At 39.2% G+C, this 24,249-nt stretch overlaps 1 protein-coding gene across 9 annotated transcripts in view; it reads right to left on the reverse strand.

The window, feature by feature from the left end:
• Positions 1–24,249, reverse strand: part of CELF2 (CUGBP Elav-like family member 2) — a 392,630-nt gene that overhangs the window by 184,556 nt on the left and 183,825 nt on the right. For all 9 annotated transcript variants that reach the window (XM_036759896.1, XM_036759905.1, XM_036759906.1 and 6 more), the window contains one exon: positions 17,635–17,831. In XM_036759896.1, coding sequence (XP_036615791.1) covers positions 17,635–17,831 — 197 coding nt within the window. The remainder of the gene's footprint in view (positions 1–17,634; positions 17,832–24,249) is intronic.

The raw sequence follows: 24,249 nt of genomic DNA on the forward strand, positions 1-24,249 counted from the left end.
CATGTGATCAACAGTTGGAGGAAAGCTTAAGTGACTGTGAAGATTTTGAAAGAGAACCAAATGGAATGGGGCCTGGCTGCCAAAACTTAAGTTTGGATAAAACCCAACCACACATTCAGTCACTTTGATTGACTTATCCCCTTTATTGCCTCAGTAGTACAGATGTTAAAATCACTTTTAGAGATGTGGTACTCACTGAAGTAAAGTGGAACTTAGCTGACAGACCAAGATAAAGATGTTCTAGACCCCAAAGGATTTTCAAAGAGTACCTGGGGCTCTGGTTTTAGTATGGTGTTGTAGGAGCAAGAAGAAAGGAGAAGGAAAAGGCAAACCGCTCCAGTATCTTTGCCATGAAAAACCCCATGGACAGTATTGAAGTGCTTGGGGTCACAAAGAGTTGGACACAACTGAACTATGGAACAGTACCAATAGCAACAAGGATCAAGAAGGCCTGGTTTTTAAATCTCATCCCTGATACTTACTAGCTATGGCACCAGATTCAAGCCCCTTAACCTCTGTGAGCATTGGTTTCTTGTTTGTAAAATGGGACAGCAATGTTCACACTGTCTGCCTCACAGAGCTGTGGAAACGCTAACGTATCATGTGAATAAATCTGAGTTATCGTTATGGCACAGTATTTCTATTTTTATTTGAGCAAGGGCAGGTAGAAGAAAAATAGAGATAATATCACAATATCCAAGCTTAAGAAGTACCATTATATTTCATTGTGTGTGGACCAAAAAAGATTTGGGACAGGGGAGCAGGAATTGTAAAAGTTCCACTGAATATGTCAGATTTAAAAATTATATTTTCTAGAATTATCAGCCTTGTTTGAAAAAGTCAACGTACACTTCAGATTCTTTACCTAGAAAAGGAGAACAAGGCAATTCTATTTCCAGATGGGAGATGGGGGGTGTCATGTAGTTAACTTTGGAGTTAGAAAAAAAAAAGGAAATATTTTCCCTGTGCAAACATGATGGTACCACATAAGTAGCAATAATCCCCAATTATTTTCTACACACTCAATTATTATTTAGTTGATCTAATGGAAGAGAAGGCTTATAGAACATTTTCTTTCCTTCTACCTGGTATATTCTAGTCCTCCTAAAATTCTTTGGTGAGCTCTCAACCTCCTGGTTATCCTAAATTAAACAATCAAATTGTACCATTTGATGGAGTGCCTTCTTTTCCCCTTTTAAGCTGTCATGAATTTATTTGCCATGGAGTTTAATCTTCAGAGTAAAAGCCTGACATGTCCCACTTAAAAACTGTGTACTCCTGAGTAGAGATTAGACAGTAATTAGGTGAAGACGAAAATGTAAAAAACCTGATAAAAAAAATTAGCTTTTAATTTATGCACTACCTTTCCTCAAAGTCCTTTTCTTTCTTCCAGGAGATTAAAAAGACCTAGATTCTTGGAAGCATTTGTTTTGTAGAGGATTCATTGGTTGGGGGTGAGTGAGGGAAGGGTCTTTTACCTCGAGGTTTGAATACAGCCCAAGTTGGACTTGCAAAGTGGCTAAGAGCTGTTACCATCTGGCAGCTGTGTGGTGGCCTGTGTGAAATGAACTGGTGGTCACAATCCAGTTCCGATTAGACAGATGTCCACTTCACAAAACGAGCAGTACAATCAGCAGCCTTGTTGGCAGAGGAGAAGATAGAGGACTGGGCATGGAGAACACATTTCCTCTGTTGCTCTACCCAGGTCTCTTACTCAACTGCATTGAAACAAGTGAGGGGAAGTGGTAGTATGGGCAGGACTTCCAAAAATAATAGTCTATGCTTTTTAAAAAAAAAACCCAACCTCAAAGTACTTTACAGATATTACCTTGTCTATCCCCTAAGAAATATCTTTTTCCAGATTTTTGCTTCCCTCACAATTATAGGTCACAGTGTAGTTGTTATCTCTACTCATTAAAATTAAGTATATTGTTCTAGATTTTTTCAAGTAATAATACCAATTATAGACTACTTTAAGGTTTGCCAAGCTTTTTACATAATATGATCTCATTCAACAAGTTGACTGGGGTGGGTGGATAAAAAAAAAATTGACCCTTAACCCCTTGCAGACTGGCTAGCATCCTTTCTAAAATGAAGTTAATATGGGGTCTTAATGAGGAACAGAATCAGTGTTTCACGTAAAATAGAACTACCTACCTACCTGGGCCACTAATGAACATCTTAGAGATGATTAAAAATTAAAGCCTCTTCAAAACCCAATTTGCCTTTACACCACTGATGCACTGCATTCAGTCTGGAGAGTAGAAACGAAGCCAGTCTGTTTTCCTCCTAGCTTAAAGTCAATATTAAATTCTGGTGCTTATGCCTAATGGAAATGCAAGGGGAAATTGTGTTTCCAGCACAGCAGGGGAAATGTATAAATTAAGCAATGCTGTTTTCATTGATTTTCTTTAACTCATGCAAACATTTTGTCTCACATCCTCTTTTTAATAAGCTCATTTTGGCTTTTTTTTTAAAGGCAGAAACAATCTTGAACGTAAACTTTTATGGAACAACATGAAAGATAAGATTCAGATACCTTGCTGTATACCTAAGTTGTATTAATACCTAAGTTGTATTAAATGCATAATACACCAAAAAGGACCTTGGCAGAACTCTTGGTAATAACTACTGCTTTTTTTATTAGATATCATTGCTATTGTATATTTTCATCTAATGGCTGTCTTTAGTTACTGTGATACTTTTAGACAAGGAATGAAATGTGTTTGGGGGTTATTTTGGTCTGCCAACAGCTGCCCCTTGCCCTATCATTATAAATAACCTAAGCATTAAATGTTCCACATCATACGGTCAGTCCTCTCTTTGATACTGTGTTGGGGGTGACTTTGAGCAGCACAGATAGGTGAGCAGTTCCACAGGGATACATGACCTAAATACATAAGGTCACATTGCTGAAACAAAAAAAATTAGGCTGGGGGAGAAAATGGAAACAGGTATTGTGCTCAACTATGGCTAAATGAAAAATTTTTAGCCAAACGAGACAGAGGTGATCCTAAAAGATAAAATGATCTTATTAAATTTAAAAGTTTTTGTATGAACAAAATTAAAGAAACTAGGAGAAGAAAGGGAACTGTTAACTGAGGAAAACAAGTCTTTGATATACCATCTGGGCATTCCCAAACTGAAGGGCAACCCCTTAGTTTCTAGTTCTTTGCTACCACACAGAGAGCTACTATGTGTATTTAGGATCTTTTCCTTGTCCTTAGATATTTTTGGGTTATAGGCTTAGTAGCTGGGTCAAAGGGCACAGATGGTTTAGTAACTTTGGGGGCATAATGGTTATTGCGAAGATCAAAAGAGGTAATATTTTTCAACATTTAGCACAATCCCTGGCACACAGCAGGCATTAAAAATCCATCCTACCTTCTTTCCTTCCTCTCCCTTTCTCCCTCTTTTCTCTGCAGTTTTTATACCAGCTGCCTGTGTGGCCAACCTACCCCCATCCCCCATCCCTGGAATGTGCTTTCTTCAAATCCACTGCTTGGGATCCCTACTGTCCTTCAAAGCTCAAGTGTCCAAGGCCCATTTCCAATACAAGACCATTCCTGATCCCCAGCACCAGCTGCTAGCACCTCATCACTGACCCCCCCCATCACCTTCTATCCCTTTTGTATGTACTTACATATGTAAGTGTTGTTTTCCTAGATAGAATATGTTTCTGGAGGGCAGAGACAGTTTCATTTTTGTAATTGTGTTCCCTAGCACATTGCATATGGCCCTTTTATGATAGGAGCTCAGGAAATACTTATTGGTTGATGAAGAAGGAATGATAGAAAGGAAGAGAATGACCAGGAGAGATATGTCCAATGCTGGGGAAAGCAGATTGGTCTCCTTTATTTTCCTTGGCTCCCCCTGCTTTTCTCTGTCCATTTTCATGATAGGTATAGTAAAGCATTCATGGAATTCATACTCTTGGGGTCCCTAGAATGAATCCTCTCCCTCCCTCTGCCCCATGAACCCCAGGGGTATTCCATAAAAAGTGAGGAGGTTTGTCTATGTGTTAAATTTTTTTCACCTGCATTTTTGTATACCCAGGAAACATTAGGACAGGCAGAATATTTTGGGATGACATCTATCACAACAGCCGGGCTATGCTCTCACAAAACACAGGACTTTAGCCTGCCAAACCATCATAGCAACTCTCTCTAAGCACATCTTCAGCATCTCATCATACTGACCTGTTAGCTATCATTATTACTAAGCATTCAGCATAGCGTCTGGCACACAGTAGGTGCTATATAAACTGTTAGCTATGATTATTATTATTATTATTGTTCTTTTGGTTGTCATCAAGAACTGCTGATATTTCCTGCCACTAGCTCTCTAACTTGTATAATGTTCTTAAAGTTCACCACTCCCTGACTATAAAAAGTTTGGCTCTACCTCTACACTTTATCTGCTGTTTCAAAGATTTCCAACCTTTGCAGCAGAGCTCCAGGGTTTAGTATTAATTGAAAAAGCTTCTCTTTCCCTTCCCCCCTCCCACCCTCTCTCTCCCCCTCCCCTCTCTCCCTCTCTCCCTCTCTCCCTCTCTCCTCTCTCTCTCTCTCTCTCTCTCTCTCTCTCTCTCTCTCTCTCTCTCTCTCTATATATATATATATATATATATATATATATATATATATATACATACCCTCCCTGCACTTTAGCATCTTGCAAACTTCAATCATTGCTCCTTCTAACTTTTCTTTTTTTCTGGTGAGCACAATTCCTCTTTTTTATGTTTTGCTGAAAACCTTTTCCCCTTTGCCTTCCTTTGACTCAGTGCTCTCGGGCCTTTTAAGTTAAACCTCTTAGACCTTTCCACGTAGGCTTGCTTTTCTGGACCTTTGTGATTTGTGGTGCTCTCCTCCAGAACGTCTACATCTCCTTGATGTGTCTTCAATAACAGTTTCTAATACTGGGCACAGCGGCCCCTAAGTGTGATCTTTAAAATTTTTTAAAAAAACCAACTCTTTGTAAAAATTGCCAAATTATTTGTTCCTCAGCACTTTCATTTCTAAAGTTTGTCATTCATGACGCAGTTTTGAACACTGCCAGGCCTAGGGCCTTCTTCTACCTTGCCCCTCAGAAGTTGTCCATCAGTGAGATTCTCTATCATTTGTTGCCATGCTACTAAGTGACCTCTGAAAGCATCCTAGCACCAAATAGTACTGAGGGGAAAGAAAAATGCTGACAATTTAGGGACTTAGCTAGTAGGAACCTCTAACAATGCACAGAGTAACTGAGGACTACTGTAAAAACCACAGACAGCTCAAGATCGGCAAGTCTGCCCTGCGCAGAGAGCAACCTCAATTATATTTACATGCATCAGATTTTTTTTCTAGTCATTTCTGAGTAATACCACAAGTGCATATTCTTTTTGAATCCCTTTAATTATCTTTCAAATTCCAATTTATACACTTTTAATGATAATGAAGAGATTATATTCAGCTAAGCCCTTCATTCTGATCTTCAGTCCTAAGAATGTTTTATAGGTTTCTCCCATTTGGACTCATGCCAGAACTTGGATGCCAGGTTAGGGACACCTTCCTCTCAGTCATTTACATAGAGAGTGAAAAAATATTGATCCCACTTCCAATTCCTGTGGTGTTTCAATTGTCATCCCCTTTTCTCCCTGACCCATTAGCTTTTACCATTATAACCTGCTCCTGTTCAGCTACCTAAGCTCCCTTTTCCATTTACAGAGGCAGCCAACTCAGCTTGCTACCTCTATGTCTGCGCCTTGGGAAATCCAAGTATATTATAACCATCATCTTATACATGCTTTATTCTCTGAACTCCTTCCTCCAGAATTCCCACCAATCAAGTCAAGTTTGGAAAGATCATCACATTTTGAAGAATCATATTCTTTAATATACATCTCGTTAACCTGGCCTTCTTTAAATTTCTTTATTGTTTAAACCCAAGAAATGTGATATGTAGTTGATTTCACAGTGAGGTACACAAAATAGTGCAAAGAATCATTTACAATTCTCTTGCCTAGATGTGCTAAATCCAGTGTCCCATAGCATATAACTGTATCATGAGTATGGAGCATTAAGCTAGCCCTCCCTCAACTTATTCTCTTTACTCAATAATCGTACTTCACCCCTTCCTTAATTTTATTAGAAAATAGATTTTTAAAAAAAAAACCATTTAATGGATTGTGTAATGCTTTGTCTTTACATTTGAGTAGCCATTGGCCATGCTAATCATCGCTTTTACTTAGTATTTCCATAATTTTGTAAATTAGCTTTGCCTATAGCCAGCTTCAAACATCTGTATTTCATAGATATTATCAAGCCTAGCTCCTATAGTTCCACTGATTTTTACAATTTCCAATAAGTACCTTGAATCTACAAGATCAGTCAAATTAACAACCTACTGTGTGCCATTCTCTGGGCACTGAGGAGATAAGTATAAAGAATGAAACAATCCTCACACACAGATAAAATGGTCAAGTTGAGCAAGAAGAGATAAAATTGAAAGACTAATTTAATAGTCCAATTTTAATATTTGGTAAGCAAGATATTGAAAAATTAATTGACAATTAATATCTGGTAAACAATGTTGACAAAAGTACCAGGAACCAGAGGATGTAGGACAAGAAATCAAAGAATCAAGGGCTAAAAGCCTGGGGCTTTAGATCGCTATGGGCAATATATCCCAAAATACAGAATACTCAGCTCAAAACTGAAAGGGGAAGTTCATCTTACAAAGATCTGCCATGGCAATGTTTAAGGAGGACCAGGGAATAGGCCTATAAATAAAATCTCGCATCCTCAGTGCTCTCAAAACCATGCACATAAGTATCTGTTAAAGGAGTCAGAGATGCCCAGCCTAGGGAAGAAAAGATATCTGGGAACATGGTAGATCTGTTCTGCTTGGCGTCACGGGGCAGCAAAAAGGGGAAATGAGTAAAAGTTCCAGCCAGGTAGATTTAGTTTCAATGTAAAAAAAACAAAAAAACAAAAAAAAAAACTTCATTCTAATCAGAGTGGTCTAAAAGTAAAATGAGCTGTTCTGGAAGATGGTAGCTTCCCTCTCACGAGAGGTCTCCTCTTTTAGATGGGATGACTTATTGGGGATGGTAGAGCAAGGATTCTTGTACACTTATATGTTGGACTAGATGATATCAGAAATTCTTTTCTGGTTCCAAAATTCTATAATTCTGTGACTATGTAGCTTTTTTTTTTCACAAGGCATTTTAACACTAAGTTATTTTGGTCTCCTTGCTTTGAGCCAGTCCCCTCTCTTCTCAATCCCCTGCATAGCTGGTAAATTGATATTCTTAAGGTGCTAATATGACCATGCCATTCCCTTACTCAAAAACCTTCAGTAGCTTTTGTTGCCTCTAGAATCAAAATCGAAATTCTTGGCCCGGTACCATCTGACTCCCTCCTATTTTTCAATCTTATTTTTTAGACCAATGATTGAAAATTGGAAGGGCCCTTAGAGGCCAGTCCAGTCCCCTCATTTTACAGATGAGAAAAATGGAGGTTCAGAGATTGTAAGGTACTTGCCCAGAGTCACATGGATTCTGAATATAAGATGTAGGATTTGAACTCAAGGTCTTCTTGATTTTAAGTCCAGCATGCCATCCCTATGACATGCTGCCCTTCATGTAGTCTCCATTCCAGTTAAACTCATTTTCTAACTACTTCCTCTATTGCTGATATTCCATCTCCCACATCCATCCCTTTGCCCTGGCTGTTCCTCAAATCTGAAATACACTTTGTTCTTACTTTTGCCTTGTAGAATACCTCAGTTCCTTCAAATTATGTGCATGTACATTAAGAAGTTGCAAAACAAAACCCATATGAGGCTCAATGAAATGATGTACACAGGATCAAACGGGTAGGGTCAGCCTGTCATCTACTATATAAACCCTTGCCTGATCCCTCTTCCCAGTATTTAGTGTTCTCTACCTCTTGAAATAAATGCCTTTGTGCTATTTTGTGTACTGCTGAAATGTCGTGTATTTATCAGCCAACAAGCATTGCCCTCCTCCCCCTGTAAAATTCAAGTTTCTCAAAAGGAAGGATTGTTTTTGCTTTCATCTTTCTCTTTAGCACTGTGGTCTGAACACATTAGGCCCTTAATAAATGTTTGTTTAATCGAATTGCACTGAACACTACAGAAATGCAAACCAACCATGGCAGCTTTATATGATCCAAACAATAGCAAAGTTTAAGGTCAATGAAATAAATACTTCTAAACCTTTTCTCTCCTATGCCTTACTCAATCTGCATAGGCATCTTACTGGGAAAATGAGTTCTGGTTTTGAAGAGGAAGTGGGTAGAGAGAGGATCCGTTAGGTTGCAGCAGCTCTCAGGCAATGCAAACGTGTAAAGGGGCGTTGGTTAGTGCTGCAGCTCTCTCCGACCCACTTTTCATTTCAGAGCTGACTGGCTGCAGATTAACACGTGGTTGGACACCTGCCAAACAATGCAACTCCTCAGTAAACTGGTGGCTGATGAACTCTGAGGTAAAGAAAATGGGTTACGTTCATCTGAAAAGGCAAACAGGTCTTGGCAGAAAAGCTGACCATAATAAGTAAACTTCATGACAAGTTAGAAATGGTGAGATATCTTAGTTTTCCCTCTTTTCATCAACCTGTAAAATTTGTTTTAGGAATGGAGGATGGGGGGGACCTGAGGCCTTGAGACCACATGTGGCCCTCTAGGTCCTCAAGTGCAGCCTTTTAACTGAATCCAAATTTCGCAGAACAAATCCCCTTAATAAAAGGATTTGTTCCGTAAAATTTGGACTCAGGCACTCAAGGACCTAGGAGGCCATGGGGTCCCCACCTCTACTTTAAGTCATGACACTGTGGTTTCCTTCTTATTGGAGATTTCTGCCATAGCAGACCCTTTGGTCTACAACAGAAACTGTCTTCATTTCACTTCACCCCCTGTGACTTCTCTCACAGTTTGCTGCTTTAACATTAGATGACAAAGAACCTGCGCACGATTAAGTTCCTACTATATGCCAGAAATGGTGTTAGATTCTGGAGATTCAAGTATAAAGAATGAATTATTTCTATTCACAATGAACTTATGTTTAATGTGAAAGACAAAAAATGCACATAAAAGATATAAAGAGCATAAATAGAAAGTGAATGAACAAAGATAAATATAAAAGTAGTTCCATACAAGGTGATTTGAGAGAGAAGGCACTTGCAAGTTGAGGGGGAATCGTAACCCACCTTTACCATCTTGCCATTTAACAACCTTAGGAATTAGTTTTCCCATATGTAAAGTGATGGCTACTGAGGTCCCTTCCAGCTCAAAAACTATGAGATGGGGAAATAACTGAAAATACCTTGAGGAGCCTTGAAGTAACTTCTTTTGACAGAGCTGTCGATAGACCAAGATGCAGTCTTGCAAATAGTTTTGACAAATCAGGTCTGTCACTGTAGTAGAAACCTCTTTGATATACTGATGTGGAACAAGGGCTCTCAAAAACAGCACAGAAAACACTTGAGATTCCTTCAGATCAGATAATTAAGTATTGTTTAACCTTCCTCAGTTTATCATTGCTGTATATAATAGTTATCACCATCATCTATAATAGTTATTACCACTATATATAATGGGCAGGGTCTAAGATCCAAAGTAAAACAATTCAAACTTCCATTTAAAATTATTTGCTTATTGACAATTACAAAGGAACTGCCTTCCCTTGGCTCCTCGATAAGGTTTTTTCAGTAAGTTCATTATGACTCCACATGGTTCCTATCCATAACGAAGGGAGCTCTCCTGTACACATGTGGTCCCGATTTTGTTGTTGTTGTTTAGACTTTTTCCAGTCCGGTCCAACTCTTCATGACCCCATTTGGGATTTTCTTGGCAAAGATACTGGAGTGGTTTGCCATTTCCTTCTCCAGCTCATTTTATAAATGAGGAACTGAGGCAAACAGCATTAAGTGACTGGCCTAGAGTCACACAACGAGTAAGTATTTGAGGGCAGATCTGAACTCAGGAAGATGTCTTCCTGATTTTATGTCTAGTGCTCTATCCATTATACCATTTAGCTGCACCTGTGGTCCTGATAAAGGTCTTTAAATTGTTCCAAAAGATGGGAAAATGCAATATGAACATGGTCCCCCTAAATTTTATGCCTGGCTTTTCTCCCAAGACTAAAAGGATGTTGTAAGATGAATAGCATTGTCAATACCTTCCCCTACGGGCTACATCAACATATCTATGCAAATGGAGACCTGCTAGGAGATTTGGAGAATAGCCTATCATTTTCAAGACCTACAGAGCAGGCATCTATGCTCTCAACATCTCTACAACAGAAAATACGACTAGTTTAGCTACTGAAGTATCTGACTTATCCTGTGACTTACAGATTTGGAGACTACACCCTTTAAAATAATGGTACCAAGTCTTCCTCACCCAATTATATGAATTTTCTGACAGTTTAAAGGAATAATGTAAATTTATTGTGAAAAATTAGGTCTGATGAAGGAAAAAAGGTCTTCCCCTCCTTTCTCTCTATCTCTGTCTGTCTCTGTCTCTATGTCTCTCTTTCTCTCTCTCTCGTCTTCCTTCCCTTTCCCCTCCCATACCCAGCAAAAATCTTCTAAGAAGAAAACAGCATTTTGTAACCAGTCTGGCCTCAGGTAAAATTGTGAAATGAGTAAAGTCAGTCTTTGGCACCTTCCTACTTCCCATTTTAGTGTTTCTCACTCCACCTCTTGGACACTTTTCTCCTTCTCAGGTACTTAGCCTGTGTTCCATTCAAAAAGGACCAATCTGTGCCAAGGTTTCAGCTGATAAGAGCTTAAGATGTGAGCTTTTTAATAGACTATTTTATTTTGAAAATGGATCCTCAAGAGAGAAAAGTTTCAAGATCAAAACAAAATAGTCCAGAGAACATGCTGAAGTCTCAATTTAGCAATATAATTAGATAATATTTATTAGCCTATTTTTTTGGGGTACTGCTGCAGGGATAGGAGGATTCAGGCAATATTTCTGATTAAGGAGTGGGGAGGCCTTTCTTAAGGCCCTCAAATAACATAGGCCACTGTCTATCATAAGGTCAGCTCAGATGACCTTATGATCCCATAGTACTACTGTCCTCATGGAGCTTATAGTCTACTGGAAGAGAGGTATGATATACATAAAACCAAATATAATACAAATATATAAGAATATACAAAATTATACTGAAGTATATGAGAACAACAGAGTGCTGTATGAAGTCTGGGATAGGCAAATAGGTCATTAGTATATAGGGAATATCAAGAAAAGTATCCTGAAAGAGGAGGCAGCATTGGAGCCAGGGAGGAATTCCAATCCGAGGGACATTCCAAGCATAGGGAACAACATAGCTATAAGTAAAAATGTGTGAGAGTGTGAGACCTTTACACGGAATGGTAAGTGGTTCAGCTGAGTTGGTAGAAAGAGAAGCAGCCAATAGTGGAATGCCTTTAATGATAGGACTTAGAATTTGAACTTTACTCACTAGTAAGAGGGAGCTATGGAAAGACTTTGAGAATAGGCCTGACAGGCCTAGATCTTTGTATAAGGAGGATCAATGGACGCAGGAAGACTTAGTCTATTACAATTGTCCAGGTGGGTGGCAATGAAGGCCTGTACTAGGGTGAACCATGTGGGTACAAAGGGAAAAGAGAATAAATACGAAATTTCCTTCATGGGTTCCCAAGCACTGTATGAGCTACTGTCACAAAATAGTCTTCTTTTGGTGCCTTAGTGAAAATGAAAGAAAAAACAATGAGTTGCTAGGTGTGTACCGCATACTGAACTGGCACATCGCAAGGAGAAAGGAAGCTGGTTGTCTAGCTGTTAAAGACACACAATATGGATTTCACATTTCTCTCTATTCCTTAGGCTAATAAAAACAGCCCCCAAAGAAGCAGGACAACACGGTCAATAAGTCACTAAACTGTGAGCCTAAGTTCTTGGTCTTTTAAAATCACTTCTTTGTAAGTGATTTTAACTCAGTCACTTAACCTCTGGCCCTCAGGGGGCCCACATGTAAAATCAGAATTATGGTATCCGCCCCACAGAACATTCCTTTTAAAGTTTCCTGGAATCCTAGAGAAGAAAATGTACAATTCTGATTAACTTAGAAAAGGGGGAGAAAAAATAGCATGAATAGATTATAGCGACAAGACCAGGGCAATTAAGAAAGGGAAACAAATTATCCTGACATGAGATGATCTCTTATTACAAAAAAAAAAAAAAAAAGATCAAAAACTCAGAGGGGACTGCAGTACATGGGATCACAGACCTAAAACTTGAAAGAACCATTGCTGTCATTCAACTGTTTCTCAGTCGTGTCTGACTCTTTGTGACACAATTTGGAATTTTCTTGGCAAAGACACTGGAATGGCTTCGCATTTCCTTCTCCAGCTCATTTTACAGACGAGGAGACAGAGGCAAACAGGGTTAGGTGACTTGCCTGGGGTCTCACACAGCTAGTAAGTGTCTGAGGCCAAATTTGAACTCAGGTCTTCCTGACTCCAGGCCTGGTGCTCTATCCACTGGGCCACCTACCTGCCCCATAGAAGCCATCTAGTTCAATTCTCTTTGTTTTATTGCTGAGGAATCTAAGGCCCAAGAAGGTTTTATGTTTTGCCTAAGATCACACAGGTCTGGTAGGTGCTGAAAATAGGATTCGAACGATTTAAACCCAGGACCTCTCACTATAGAGCCTGTGCACTTTCTACAATTCTATGCTAGAAGATCAATAAGAATGCTATCTAATAACTCATATATTTCTACTAAAGACAATCAAACAATTACTAAACACCTTTATCTTTACTAGGTGTTGTGGGAGGATTGACCATATAAGGCATAATCCCCAACTCTGGGAACTTATAACCTGGCTGGGAAGAAAATACATATATAAATAAAAAATTAAGAGGATGATATGAGGGAATTTGGCTTAGATTAACTACTTCTTGACTATTTTGTTTCACGGACATTAGAATGGGGCACATAAGAGACAGTTATAGAATCTCCTTTAATAGAAATTTTTGAGAAGGAGAAAGATGGACAACTGTTTGTTTTGATTGGTCCAGATGACGAACAGTCATGATCGAAGATGGAGATAAAGACTGGACGGCCCATAGAGTTATCTTTATGACAGAGAGGTGAAAACACGTACGGACTTAAACACATAAGAAATGTTCAAGCAACTGATGTTCTTGGACTTGGAGTCTTCAAATCCTCCCCCTGACACTTATGATCCACATAACCATGAGCATGTCATAATTCCTCTGAGTCTTAGTTTCTTCATCAGCAAAATGGAAATAATATGTATCTCACAAGGTTGCTGTGAGACACGGATGAGATCATATATGTAAAGGACTTTGGAAACCATAAAGCGTTATAGAACCATGAGGTGCTCTTATTGAGTTACCATGAAACATCTCTAAAGAACAGACTATCCTTTTTCTCTCCTTTTATTTTACGGCCTCCCTCCACATTACTACTATGGAGTTTCTTTTGAAATCTGGTTTCCACTCACACTTATCTCTCCAAACTGCTCTTTTGAAGGTCACTGATAAGCTCTTTCTATATTCAACAGTTTTCTTAGCCCTTATCTCCCTTGACATCTCAGCAGCATAACAGTACCGATTCCTTCCTTGAAATTTATCATCCATGGACCCCATGACTCCATGCTCTCACGGTTCCCCTACTGTCCTTATCTTTGTGGTCTGCTCTTTCTTCCTCCTTCTGCTCCCTAATGTGAGTTTACCTTGGGCTTCTATCCTTGGTCATCTTCTCTTGTCACTGATCCCTATGGCTTCAACTATCAACACCCTAAAATATATCTCCTGTTCTCTCTATCCAACTCACATCTTAATGTCTCTGCCAGGTGTCCTACGAACACTTCCAACTCCACATATCAAAAACTGAAGCTTTCTTCCACTGCAAATCTGCCTCCCCCGATGACTTTCCCTGCTATTAATAGTGCCACCATTCTACTAGTCACTTGGGCTGAAAATTTCAGTCATATCTGACTCCCTCCCTCCCTCTCTCCCTCTCTCTCACTCTCTCTCTCTCACTCTCTCTCTCTAACTCTCTCTCTCGCTCTCTCTCTCTCTCTCTCTCTCTCTCTCTCTCTCTCTCTCTCACATACCACGTCCTGTTTATCTCTAAACCATCTCTGTATCTGGCTCCTTTTTGCTCTCACTTCTATCACCCTAGTCCAGTGCCTCATTACCATTAGGATTACCGTAATGGCCTCCTAACTGATCTTTCTTCTATTTGTCTCTTACCCCTCCAACCTGTCCTATACATACTTTCAGGGTAATCTTCAAATACGGCACTGACCATAGGCATACAGATCTAGAGCTTCAGAAGCCATGGAGGCCACCCCCTCATTTTACGGATCATAACACTGAGGCCCAACGGGATTAAATGACTTGCTCAACGTCACTTCTCAAAAATCTTCAATAACTCTTTATTTCTCATTGAATAAAGTCTTATCTTATAATCCTGACATTTTAGGCCTCCATCCAATTTCCTACTACCTGTATTCCTCTTCACCTGCTTTAAGCTCCAGTCAAATTAGATTATTCACCCTGGCAGTAATGGTCCATTTACAATTCTACCTTTTTGAATCTGGTTCCTGATGTTGCCACTATCTGTAGTGATCCCCTCCTAGAATGCTTAAAGTTCATATAAAAGCAAAATATCTTCCACAATATCTCCTCTGATCATACATTTCCTTTGTTCTTCCACTTACTTAACTTGGTCTCACATAGAAGTGATTTCCCCCTGCCCCCAAATCCCACATTGTGTTTGTATCTCTTATATAGAAAATTTTTAAAAAGCATATTCATGTATATGTTGGACACCCCATGTTAGATTGTAAGCTCCCTAAAAGTATAGTTTATACCCTATTCATCTCTACTAGGCAGAGGCTTAAGACATACTGTTTAGTTACTTAATCATGGAAAGAATGAACACTCTCCCAATGTATCTTGGGGGTACCAATCTTTTATTTCCTTATTTTCCAGCATATCTGAACCTGCTTGATAAGTAGTTGCACCGATGTAAAAGGATCCATTTGTAAGGGTTGTGGGATTATTAGTAGCACAGAACTAAGTCGTACCTAATAGTGATAGGATGAGAGAAACTAGAATCAATGAGATTTCATAACAACATTATTTTTTCTTCCTTCATAGGCAGTATTTACATGGGTCAGGTAATGAATTGACCTAGATTCATTACCTACAGTATTTAAAACACACTTAGGGACATCTGCAAAACAGTCTTGGGTTCTGATATGAGTTCTAGGAAAATATGGTCACATCCCTGTGCCTGGCACCTTAACCCTTCTCTCTTTTATGGGTCCTCTTCTCCCATTAGAATGTAAGCCTCTTTAAGGGCAGGAACTTTCTCTTTTGCTTGTAGCACAGTGCCTCTCAAGTAATAAGCAATTTCCTTTTCCCTCTCTCCCTTCCTTCCTTCCTTTCTTGCTATTCCACTGAAAAATCCAGGACCTGTAGAGTACTAGGGTCTATATTCTATTGGAACTTACGATTAATACAAAGAACATGAGTATCACAGGAAAACAAGATGGAATTTGTGTGTGTGTGTGTGTGTGTGTGTGTGTGTGTGTGTGTGTGTTGTGTGTATGTGTGTGCGTGTGTGTACATACACACACATCCCCCTAGATGTATGTATATATGATTAAGGGATAGTATCCCCTTCAAGTTATTTAATAAGTCAAATCCCCTTACAACCAATATTGCTACAACTAAAATATAATAAAAATCTTTCCAAGCCTCACCTGAAGACCCATTCATTTTAAGTGGTATCTGACATAAAACTTAGAAAACTTATCAATGGGATCTGACCTATTCAATTTAAAGACCAGACTGAAATAATCTGTAACTTCTATCTCTTGATATTACTGCTGGAGTTGGATTAATGTACAACCTAAATTCCCAAGTATGAGAATTTAACAGAAAGCTCGGTAAAGAACAGTGGCCTCAATTGGCTTTTTTACAGGAGAATTCTTCTCAATTCTATTTTGGACAGAATGTGAGCTTCTTGCAAATAAGGCTTGTTTCATTCTTTGTATTTGCATCTAGAATAGTGAGGGGCGCATGCCAAAATGCTTGCTAAATGCCTGCTAACCGATTGATTGGGAGAATCCAATCAAAAGGGTAAGTCTGTGAACCAAGTTCTGAGTTGGAACATATCAAGGTTAGACCATGGATTTTATTTTAGCCCTAATTGGGCTTGGTGTTAGGGAGACATTTTGGAGCTACCATGGCTGAAGTTATCAACATGTACCACACTGGAGACATCTTCCTTTCAGACCAAGAGGCCTTTGGGTCCAAGTACTTAAAATAACAACAAACTAACCAGCAGCCTATGGGAATCAGTAACCAAAAAGGAGAATTACAAAGATGGATAGGCAAGAGATGGGCCTTAATTGAACAAATAAATGTGATGAGTGACTTGCACAACAGAGTAAAAAGCAAAATTTAGAGTCCAAGAGGAAGAAATAGAGAGACTGAAACAATGAACCGAGAAATACAGAAGTTAAAAAAAAAACCAAAATAGAAAGACCAATATACAAGGAAGATATCTTTATAATTTACTAAGATTCATTTACAACAATTAAACAAAACACTTTCCTGGTATACATATAGGACATAAAAAAGCAACCCATTGGGCCTCAGTCACACTCATCTGCAAAATGGAGGCAATTAGGCTGACCAAATTGTGGGCCTGATCTCGCCAGTGATTATGGAGTTGCTGCATTTTAGGAGATGTGTTAATTATTTTGGGCCACAGGGGTACTACAAATACAAATAGTTCACTTAACAAATAGCTAGTCAGCCCCAAAGAATTAATGTATCTCCTAAAAGTGAGCTTTTTTGGGCCTTTATTCATTAGTATCTTACTGTTTATAAGATGCTTTGAGATCTCCACTAGTCACATGAGTACGAAATAAAATTGCACAGATGGTAATCTTAAAATAGGGATGGAAATAGTAAGTGCATGAAATAAAAGATGGAGAAAAATTACTACTCAGAGAGGCAACTCTTAAACTAGTATATGGGCTGTAATGTAACCTCAAGAGAGAAATCAAGAATCTAGCCGTAAGGCACCATTTCCTGAATGTTGCCCCTGGAGAGATCCCAAAGTACCTTACTTTGTCTTCCTCCTGTTAGAGCAGACTGGATTATTCCTACCTGGAAATTGGAGGTGGATAGGTATGTGGCGGGGGAGGGACTGGGAGGGCAGGTGAAGGTAGAGTGGAAAGTTGTGTTTGACACCTTAAAATCCTGGGAAACAGTTTGTTCATCTTGGCACAACTCAATCATCCTTGGATAGGAACATGGGGTGGGGGGCGGGCTCTCATGAATGACCTTGGGCAGAGCCCAAGATTACTCTGTAAGCAGAGACTAGAGCCTCTAACATGGCATGCTAAAAAGGAGAAGAGGAAGACAGCCGCTCAATAGGTGCTCTTTCCCCCCAGGGCTGCTAAATTGTTTAGCATCTTTCAAAAAAAATAAAAAATAAAAAGCCAGGCATTTCAAATACAAACCCCTAAGGAGATCGCAGGAACAAGCAGGGACATCCTTAAAATAGAAAGCAAATCCACCAAAGGGACTGGATACTGTACCTTTACTTTGGGGAGGGTTCTGACTCCGGTCTCGGAGGACATTAATTTGATAGACAGCTCCGTAAGGCTCAAAAAGTTCTTTTAGCTCCTTCTCAGACCACGACCGGGGGATCTGTCCGACAAACATCTTAATGGCATCTGGGTCTGGTTGGTCTGAGTGATCCAAAGCGCCGTTCATCTTGTTAGCTGTACCGTTACTGTCAAGAAACCGAACCAGAAGGCAGAGTTAGGAGAGCATGGTTGAGGGACAGGAAGAAAGAAAAAAAAAGAATCAAAAGCAGGGGGTGGGGTAGAGGATGGGGAAAGGAAGAAGAAGTGGGGGGGGGGGGAGAGACTGGGAGGAAAGTGCCTAATGAGTCGTATAAATTTCACCAACTAAAACAAAGCAAGAGCACAATTACATTGCTCATGGGTGAAGGTTTGCACTGCGGGCTGCTGTTTAGTATCAACGCCTGAGCAAAGGGCTGAGAACGGCAAGCTATCAGCCAGGGTTTGCACATCTTGAAAGCAAAGGCTGAAGAAGAGACGATTTCAAGTTAAGAGGAGGTCTTTTTGCATGGCTGCCATCAAGAGAGCAGCCAGGCAGCAACCCCATACGAGCAATGGGAGCCAAAGGTGGAGGGGGGAAGGTGGAGGAGAAAGACAACAGGAGTTGAGCTGTCTTTCTGGTAGTATTTATTTTTTTTATTTTATTCTATTTTTTTTGTAATAATAAAGTCTCACAAAAGAAAAAAAAAAGCAAACACTTGGCAATCTGTCAGATGAGGAATGCAAGATGCTAGTGATGAATTTGCAGATTGTGTGAAGCATCCCCGGTGCATCAAATTAGTGCATCGCTGCTCAGAATGGAAAACACTCCAACTATGCGGCTGGTGGCAGCTGATTGGCTGCCCATGCTTTATAAAAAGGAATGGGAACGTGAAAGGGGTGGGAAGGGGGCTCCAGTTTAAAAAAGCGCATTGTTCATGGCGCTAGGGCACAAAGCACAATTCAGAAAGGCAAAGGCAATCTCAGAATTGCCTGCTTTGTACTGGGGAAAAAAAGGGGGGGGGGAACCATTAAGCTTCAGAAAGTTGAGTTCCCTGTAAAGGGCACTGAATATTTCACATCTTCCACACTCCATAAATTGTTCCCTGTATCTGATTTCCAGATGTAGTACTTGAGTTCTAAACAATCACAAGTTCTTGTTGTTTTGTTTTGTTTGGGGGAGGTGGGGTACCGAGAGGAAAATTCTACATTTTATTCTTAGGATATCCCATAAATGTTTGGGGGCTGGCAAAAGGAGTAAGATACCAATTTTCCTAAATATCCTTTTTCAAAGCTGAAATTTTGAAAGTGCTAATGGGGGTTCGGAGCCTGAAATTCATGGCACTGACAAGCAACTGAAAGCAATTTTCAGTTGTTTACTCTGATCATTCCTATTTAAGATATGATCAGCAAAGAAAGCATGTGTTACACAGATCAGCACCTTCCCTCTCTTCTCCTTCAGATATAATCCCGAAGCCCACCTGTTCTGGGAAGCAGACAGCTGCTGTATTTAGCCCTGCTGCCTGCTCATTTGTAATACTGTGTTTAGCTTGGATTCTCAGGCTATAAGATTTTCATGGCAGAGACCTGTCTTATTTGTATCTAAATACATGTTAAGATATTGCAGGGCTCCCCTTTAAACACCACAACCTCCATTACAAGGGGCAAAATGATCAGAAAAAAATCTAAAACATGTTTATTTAATACATGTTTATTTAAAAATTAAACATTTTAGAGCATGTGGAATTTCACTTTTGCCTTCAGGTTATTATTTGATTTTCAAGGGAAAACATTCCCTAAATAAAACAAAGATTTCTTTATTTGGTAAAAGTGTACTGAAAATTTGGTGTGCTAGTAATGGAAGATGCTAGAAGATCTGGGTTCAAATGTAGCTTTACTTAGTGACTGTGTGACTTTTGGTAATTCATTCAATCTCTCTGGGCTTCAATTTCCTCACTTTCAGATTAGAGGACAGGATTAATTCAAGGATTCTTAGTCTAGGGTCCATGGATCTCTTGGGAGTCTACGGATAGATTTTCGAAGGTTCATGCACTCGGATGTAAGATATCTTTATTTTTACCAACTTATAACTAAAATTTAATAATTTCCTTCAATTATGAATTTAAAAAAAATAAAAAGAAACATTATTCTAAAGTTTTCACTTAGGTTTCTGATGGCAAACAGGATCCATGGCACAAAAAAGGTTAAGAAACCAGGATTAAATGATCTCTAAGACCCCTTTGCCTCTAACCATAAGATTCTATGCTTCTCTGCATCCTAGGAATTATGAGTAACTAAAAGGAAACCATTTTGGGGAAAGAGAAATTTTAAAATTTATATAAAAATGAAAAAAATTCTCACTAGGTCCAACATTTAACTTTTTCTTCTTCTCCTATCTCTCCTTTCTATTATTTCCCTCTATGGTTTCTTTGAAACAATTCTGTTTTCATCACTTGTTTCAATTAGATTTAGTTTTTCGAAAAGGAAATAATGTATAAAATACGAACTACAAAAGCTTTCAATGATTTGGATAAAATGTTATGTTTATACTAAAACTATTTAATATTTTTGTTTGCTTATGAGCTTACGCTGTTTTCAACAAATTCTTTGAGAATTTAATGAACATTTAAGAAAGTTGAAATTATGGCTTCAGTCATATGTGTGTGAAGAAAGCACACAAAACTCCCTTAGCAATAGTTTCAACATGTCTGTAGCAGGTTGAAAGTGAGGCAAGACTTATTTCTGGGACAGGAAAGGCCTTGTGGTTACCGAAGTTGACAACAGTCCATCAAAAAAGAGGAAGACTTTGCCCCAGTTCTCAGCTTCTACAGAAAGCGAGGACAGAATTTGGCCTCACATCTTCTTTTCTCAGAGTATAATTAAAACTGACCACCTCGGAGAGGCAGTAACCGACTGCTGCCTGTTTCAATCATGTTTGAATATTGTTATCTCTTCTATGGTTTGTATCTAAATTTCAGATTCTAAAGCTAGTGGCCCCCAATGTCTAAAAGATAATATTTTTACTTTCTGAAAAGGTATAAAACTCACACAGAAACTGCAAAATTGTAAGAGGGGAACAAAAACAAGTTGGTTAAGCTTCAGAATTACTATTTATGTTTGTAAATTTTATGCAGGCTGTGGACAGTTTCTAAGGGATATTGGCCATGGAGTGGCCTAAAAAAAAAAAAACAGCTATTGAATGTTTGGTGGTGTCATTGAGACTTAACAGGACTGGGCCTGGGTACTAATCCTTGATTTGCCATTAACTAGTCAACTGGGATTTAGGAAAGTCCCTGTACTTCTCCTTGGGTCTCAGTTTCCTTATCAATAAAAGGAGGTGGCTAGAGTAGATGAGCACCAAGATTTTAATCCTTTAGGACCCAAAGGTAGGCTGTTATGGGGTAGTCAGCCTTTTCCTCATCCAGCTCAAATCATTTCCAGTTGTTCCCTAAATCAAAACACAATTCTGACCATAGTTTTCTAGATTCCTGATAAAACGTAAACTTCTTGAGAGCATGAATTTGGAGATTTCATTTTGTTCTTAGTTGGAGAGTTGGCTTCAAAGCCAGAAAGACTTAGGTTCAAATCCTGCCTATGACTCATTCTGGCTATATATAGATTCTGAGCAAATCACTCAACTTTTCAGTGCTGTAGGCAAATCTCTAAAATTATGAGTTGCAGAGAAGGTGCCAACTTGCATTGGCAGAGGGAATTTCCTCACCCAGAAGTTCTCTATAACAATGTAATCAAAGATCCAGTCCCCATCTCTAGCATTTGTGTCCCCAGGGCCTAGCACATAGTAGGCACTTAAGAGAAGATTGTTGATTGATCCTTCACGACCAGACCTTCACTACATTCCTGATACCATCCCATGTTCCTACTCCTTCCTGATAGTTTTATAATAATCAGATCACAAGGAGATTATCCTGAATGTCTTTCACCCATGCTTCTTTCTCCTTCTAATGCCAAACTTCAGCCTGGGTGTGTGCCCAGTTCTAGTGGAGACTAACAGACGTCTTGCTTCTTGTCTCTGTCAGTTGCAACACTTCTGAGCATGCCCAATTAAGGCATGTTCCTTGTAGTAGAGCAAGGAAGACAAATTAGTCCCCTTGCACATAAAGCGGAAGAGGCTATCCCTTCATAAATATATGACAACTTGAATTCCTGACGACACATTGGAAGATAAGACTGTATTACTGCCCATTTCTACCACCCCACAACCTCTTAGAATCCAATTCAATGAATATGCTTTGCATGAAGGTTAACTTGCCATGCCCTGTTCTAAATTGTGATGTTTCTTGTTTAAGCAGCAGCATATCACAGGGACCTGGAGATCCATCTATACTTTGCTGTTTGCACTTTCCCAATAATACAATGGGTTTCTTAGGGTGGATTTTGTTTACATTTTGCTAAGGACAACTGGTATTCCCATGGGATTCCTCAGAGGCTGATAATCCATAGAGAAATAGAAACTAAGAGAGTTTAAATCGATGCTCCAGAGAGCTCCAAAGCATGTCACTGTCATTTGCCAGTGCAGGAAGTATAGAAATTCAGAAACAAAAAGGGAACCTTATTCCACTAAGCACAGACATTAGCTTGAGTATTTTCTCACTTGACTTTGGTTGAATGTAGAAGAAATTAAATAACATTCATGAACTCAGAAGTCTAGTCCTATATCTATCTGGTTGGCTTGTGGCACTGGACTAGTCACTCACCCCCACAATGGTTTAGCTTTTGCATGTCTCATGGATATACTGAGACACTTGAAGAGCTGGTTAGGAGGGAATGCATTCCATTCCTACTGACTATGAGATTTTGATTCCAAGAAATATAGCTTAGATGAGATGATTCATTCATGACAGAATTTGGGTGATCTGTCAAGCTGCATGGGCCCCACAATGTGACTCTCCATGTACAATTTAGTCCATCAGGTGACCCAGTCCATAGGCTTAATAGCCGACAGGGTGTCCTCTACATTGTGGAGAACCTCTCAAGGGCATATATTAACTGCTCTAAGTGTGTGGGAGGGGGGAACTATTTATGTTTGTGGTCAGAGCATTTCTTTCAGTTTGTGCAAATGTTCTTTCTAATAACCTGACCACTGTCCTATCCTTTCATTTAGCTGACAGGCCAGTTTTTCAACAGGGACTGGAATAATTTTTTAATATCACTTACGTTTACATGATAGCATCTAAAGAAACTGTTTTTGTTTGGTTGTCATAGAAACTTTTTGCAGATTTAAGCTACATAAGGGAGAAGCATAAAGAAATCTGGTGAAAGGCTTGGATGGTTGCTGACAGCTAATAGGGTGGGGATGGCAATTATGAATATTAACACATCCTCCACTGTCCCTACTTCTTAATGTTCCTGTTTGTTTAAGAACAGAATTAAACTATTAGGATTCAACTTGGAGGCACCAGCAAAATTCCCTTCTTCCTTCTCAAAGGGTTACTGACTGCTGCATTAAGAAGTCCAGTTGTACTCTGAGAGTTGGTGGGGGTCCCCCTCCTTAGAGATCTTCTAGCAGAGGCTGGGTAATCACTTGGCTGGAATGTTACTGTGGAGATTCCTTTTGTGCATGAGTTGAACTAGATGGCCACTCAAGTCCTTTCCAACTCCATCTTCCAAATGCTGCTAATATTCCCAGTCTGTATGAGCAGAAGTCAATGTAGCTCAGTGAATATTACAACCATATTGGGGAATATGGATTGCATTCCTAGTTACATGACTGATTTAATTTACTGGGTGTTCTTAAGAACATTATTTATCTTTTCTGTGCCTCAATTTTCAGATTGGTAAAAAAAAATAGATGGAAAAAAGTACCAAAATAGACTATTAATTGTAGATATCACAAAGTCTCACAGTTGGAAAAGACTTTAGAGGCTGTCTACTCCATCTCATACCTGAAAAGGATAACATATCCAAACTAGTGGTCATCTAGCCTTTCTTTGAAGACATCAAAAGATGGAGAACTCACTGCCTCTTAAGGCACTCCATTTCACATTTGGAAAGCTCTAATTGTTGGTCAGCTTTCTTTTATACCAAGTCTAAACTTGCCTTTTCACAATTCCTATCTACCACTTCTGATTTTGCCCTATGGGGCCAAGGACAAGTATAATCTCTTTCACATATTCAACTATTTGAACACAGCTATCATTTCCTGCCCAATACCCTAGTCTTTTCTTATCTAAGCTTAACACCTATAGGTCTTTCAAACAATCCTCATATGGCACAAGACCAAGGTCCTATATCCTCTGGGTTCCCTTCCTCTGGAAACCTTCAAGCTTATCCAAGCCTTTCCAAATTATGATGCCCAGAACTGAATAAAACAATCCAGATTTGGTCTGACCATGATAAAACACAGTGAGACTATTACTTTCCTATTCTTGGACACTATCCTTTTATTAGCACGGCCTCAAAAGGATTTGGTTATAGTTCCTAGAAAATTAAAGGAAGGAATAGAAATTGAGATCTGGCTCACTCTAAATTTTTAAAACGTTCTTTCATATATTAATCAAAAATATTTACCGAGCTCTAAATTTACAGTACACAAAAGAAGAGTACTAAATGTCCCCTTTCTTTAAAAAG

Source organism: Trichosurus vulpecula, chromosome 5 (genome assembly GCF_011100635.1).
Source record: "Trichosurus vulpecula isolate mTriVul1 chromosome 5, mTriVul1.pri, whole genome shotgun sequence".
Taxonomy (NCBI): Eukaryota; Metazoa; Chordata; class Mammalia; order Diprotodontia; family Phalangeridae; genus Trichosurus; species Trichosurus vulpecula.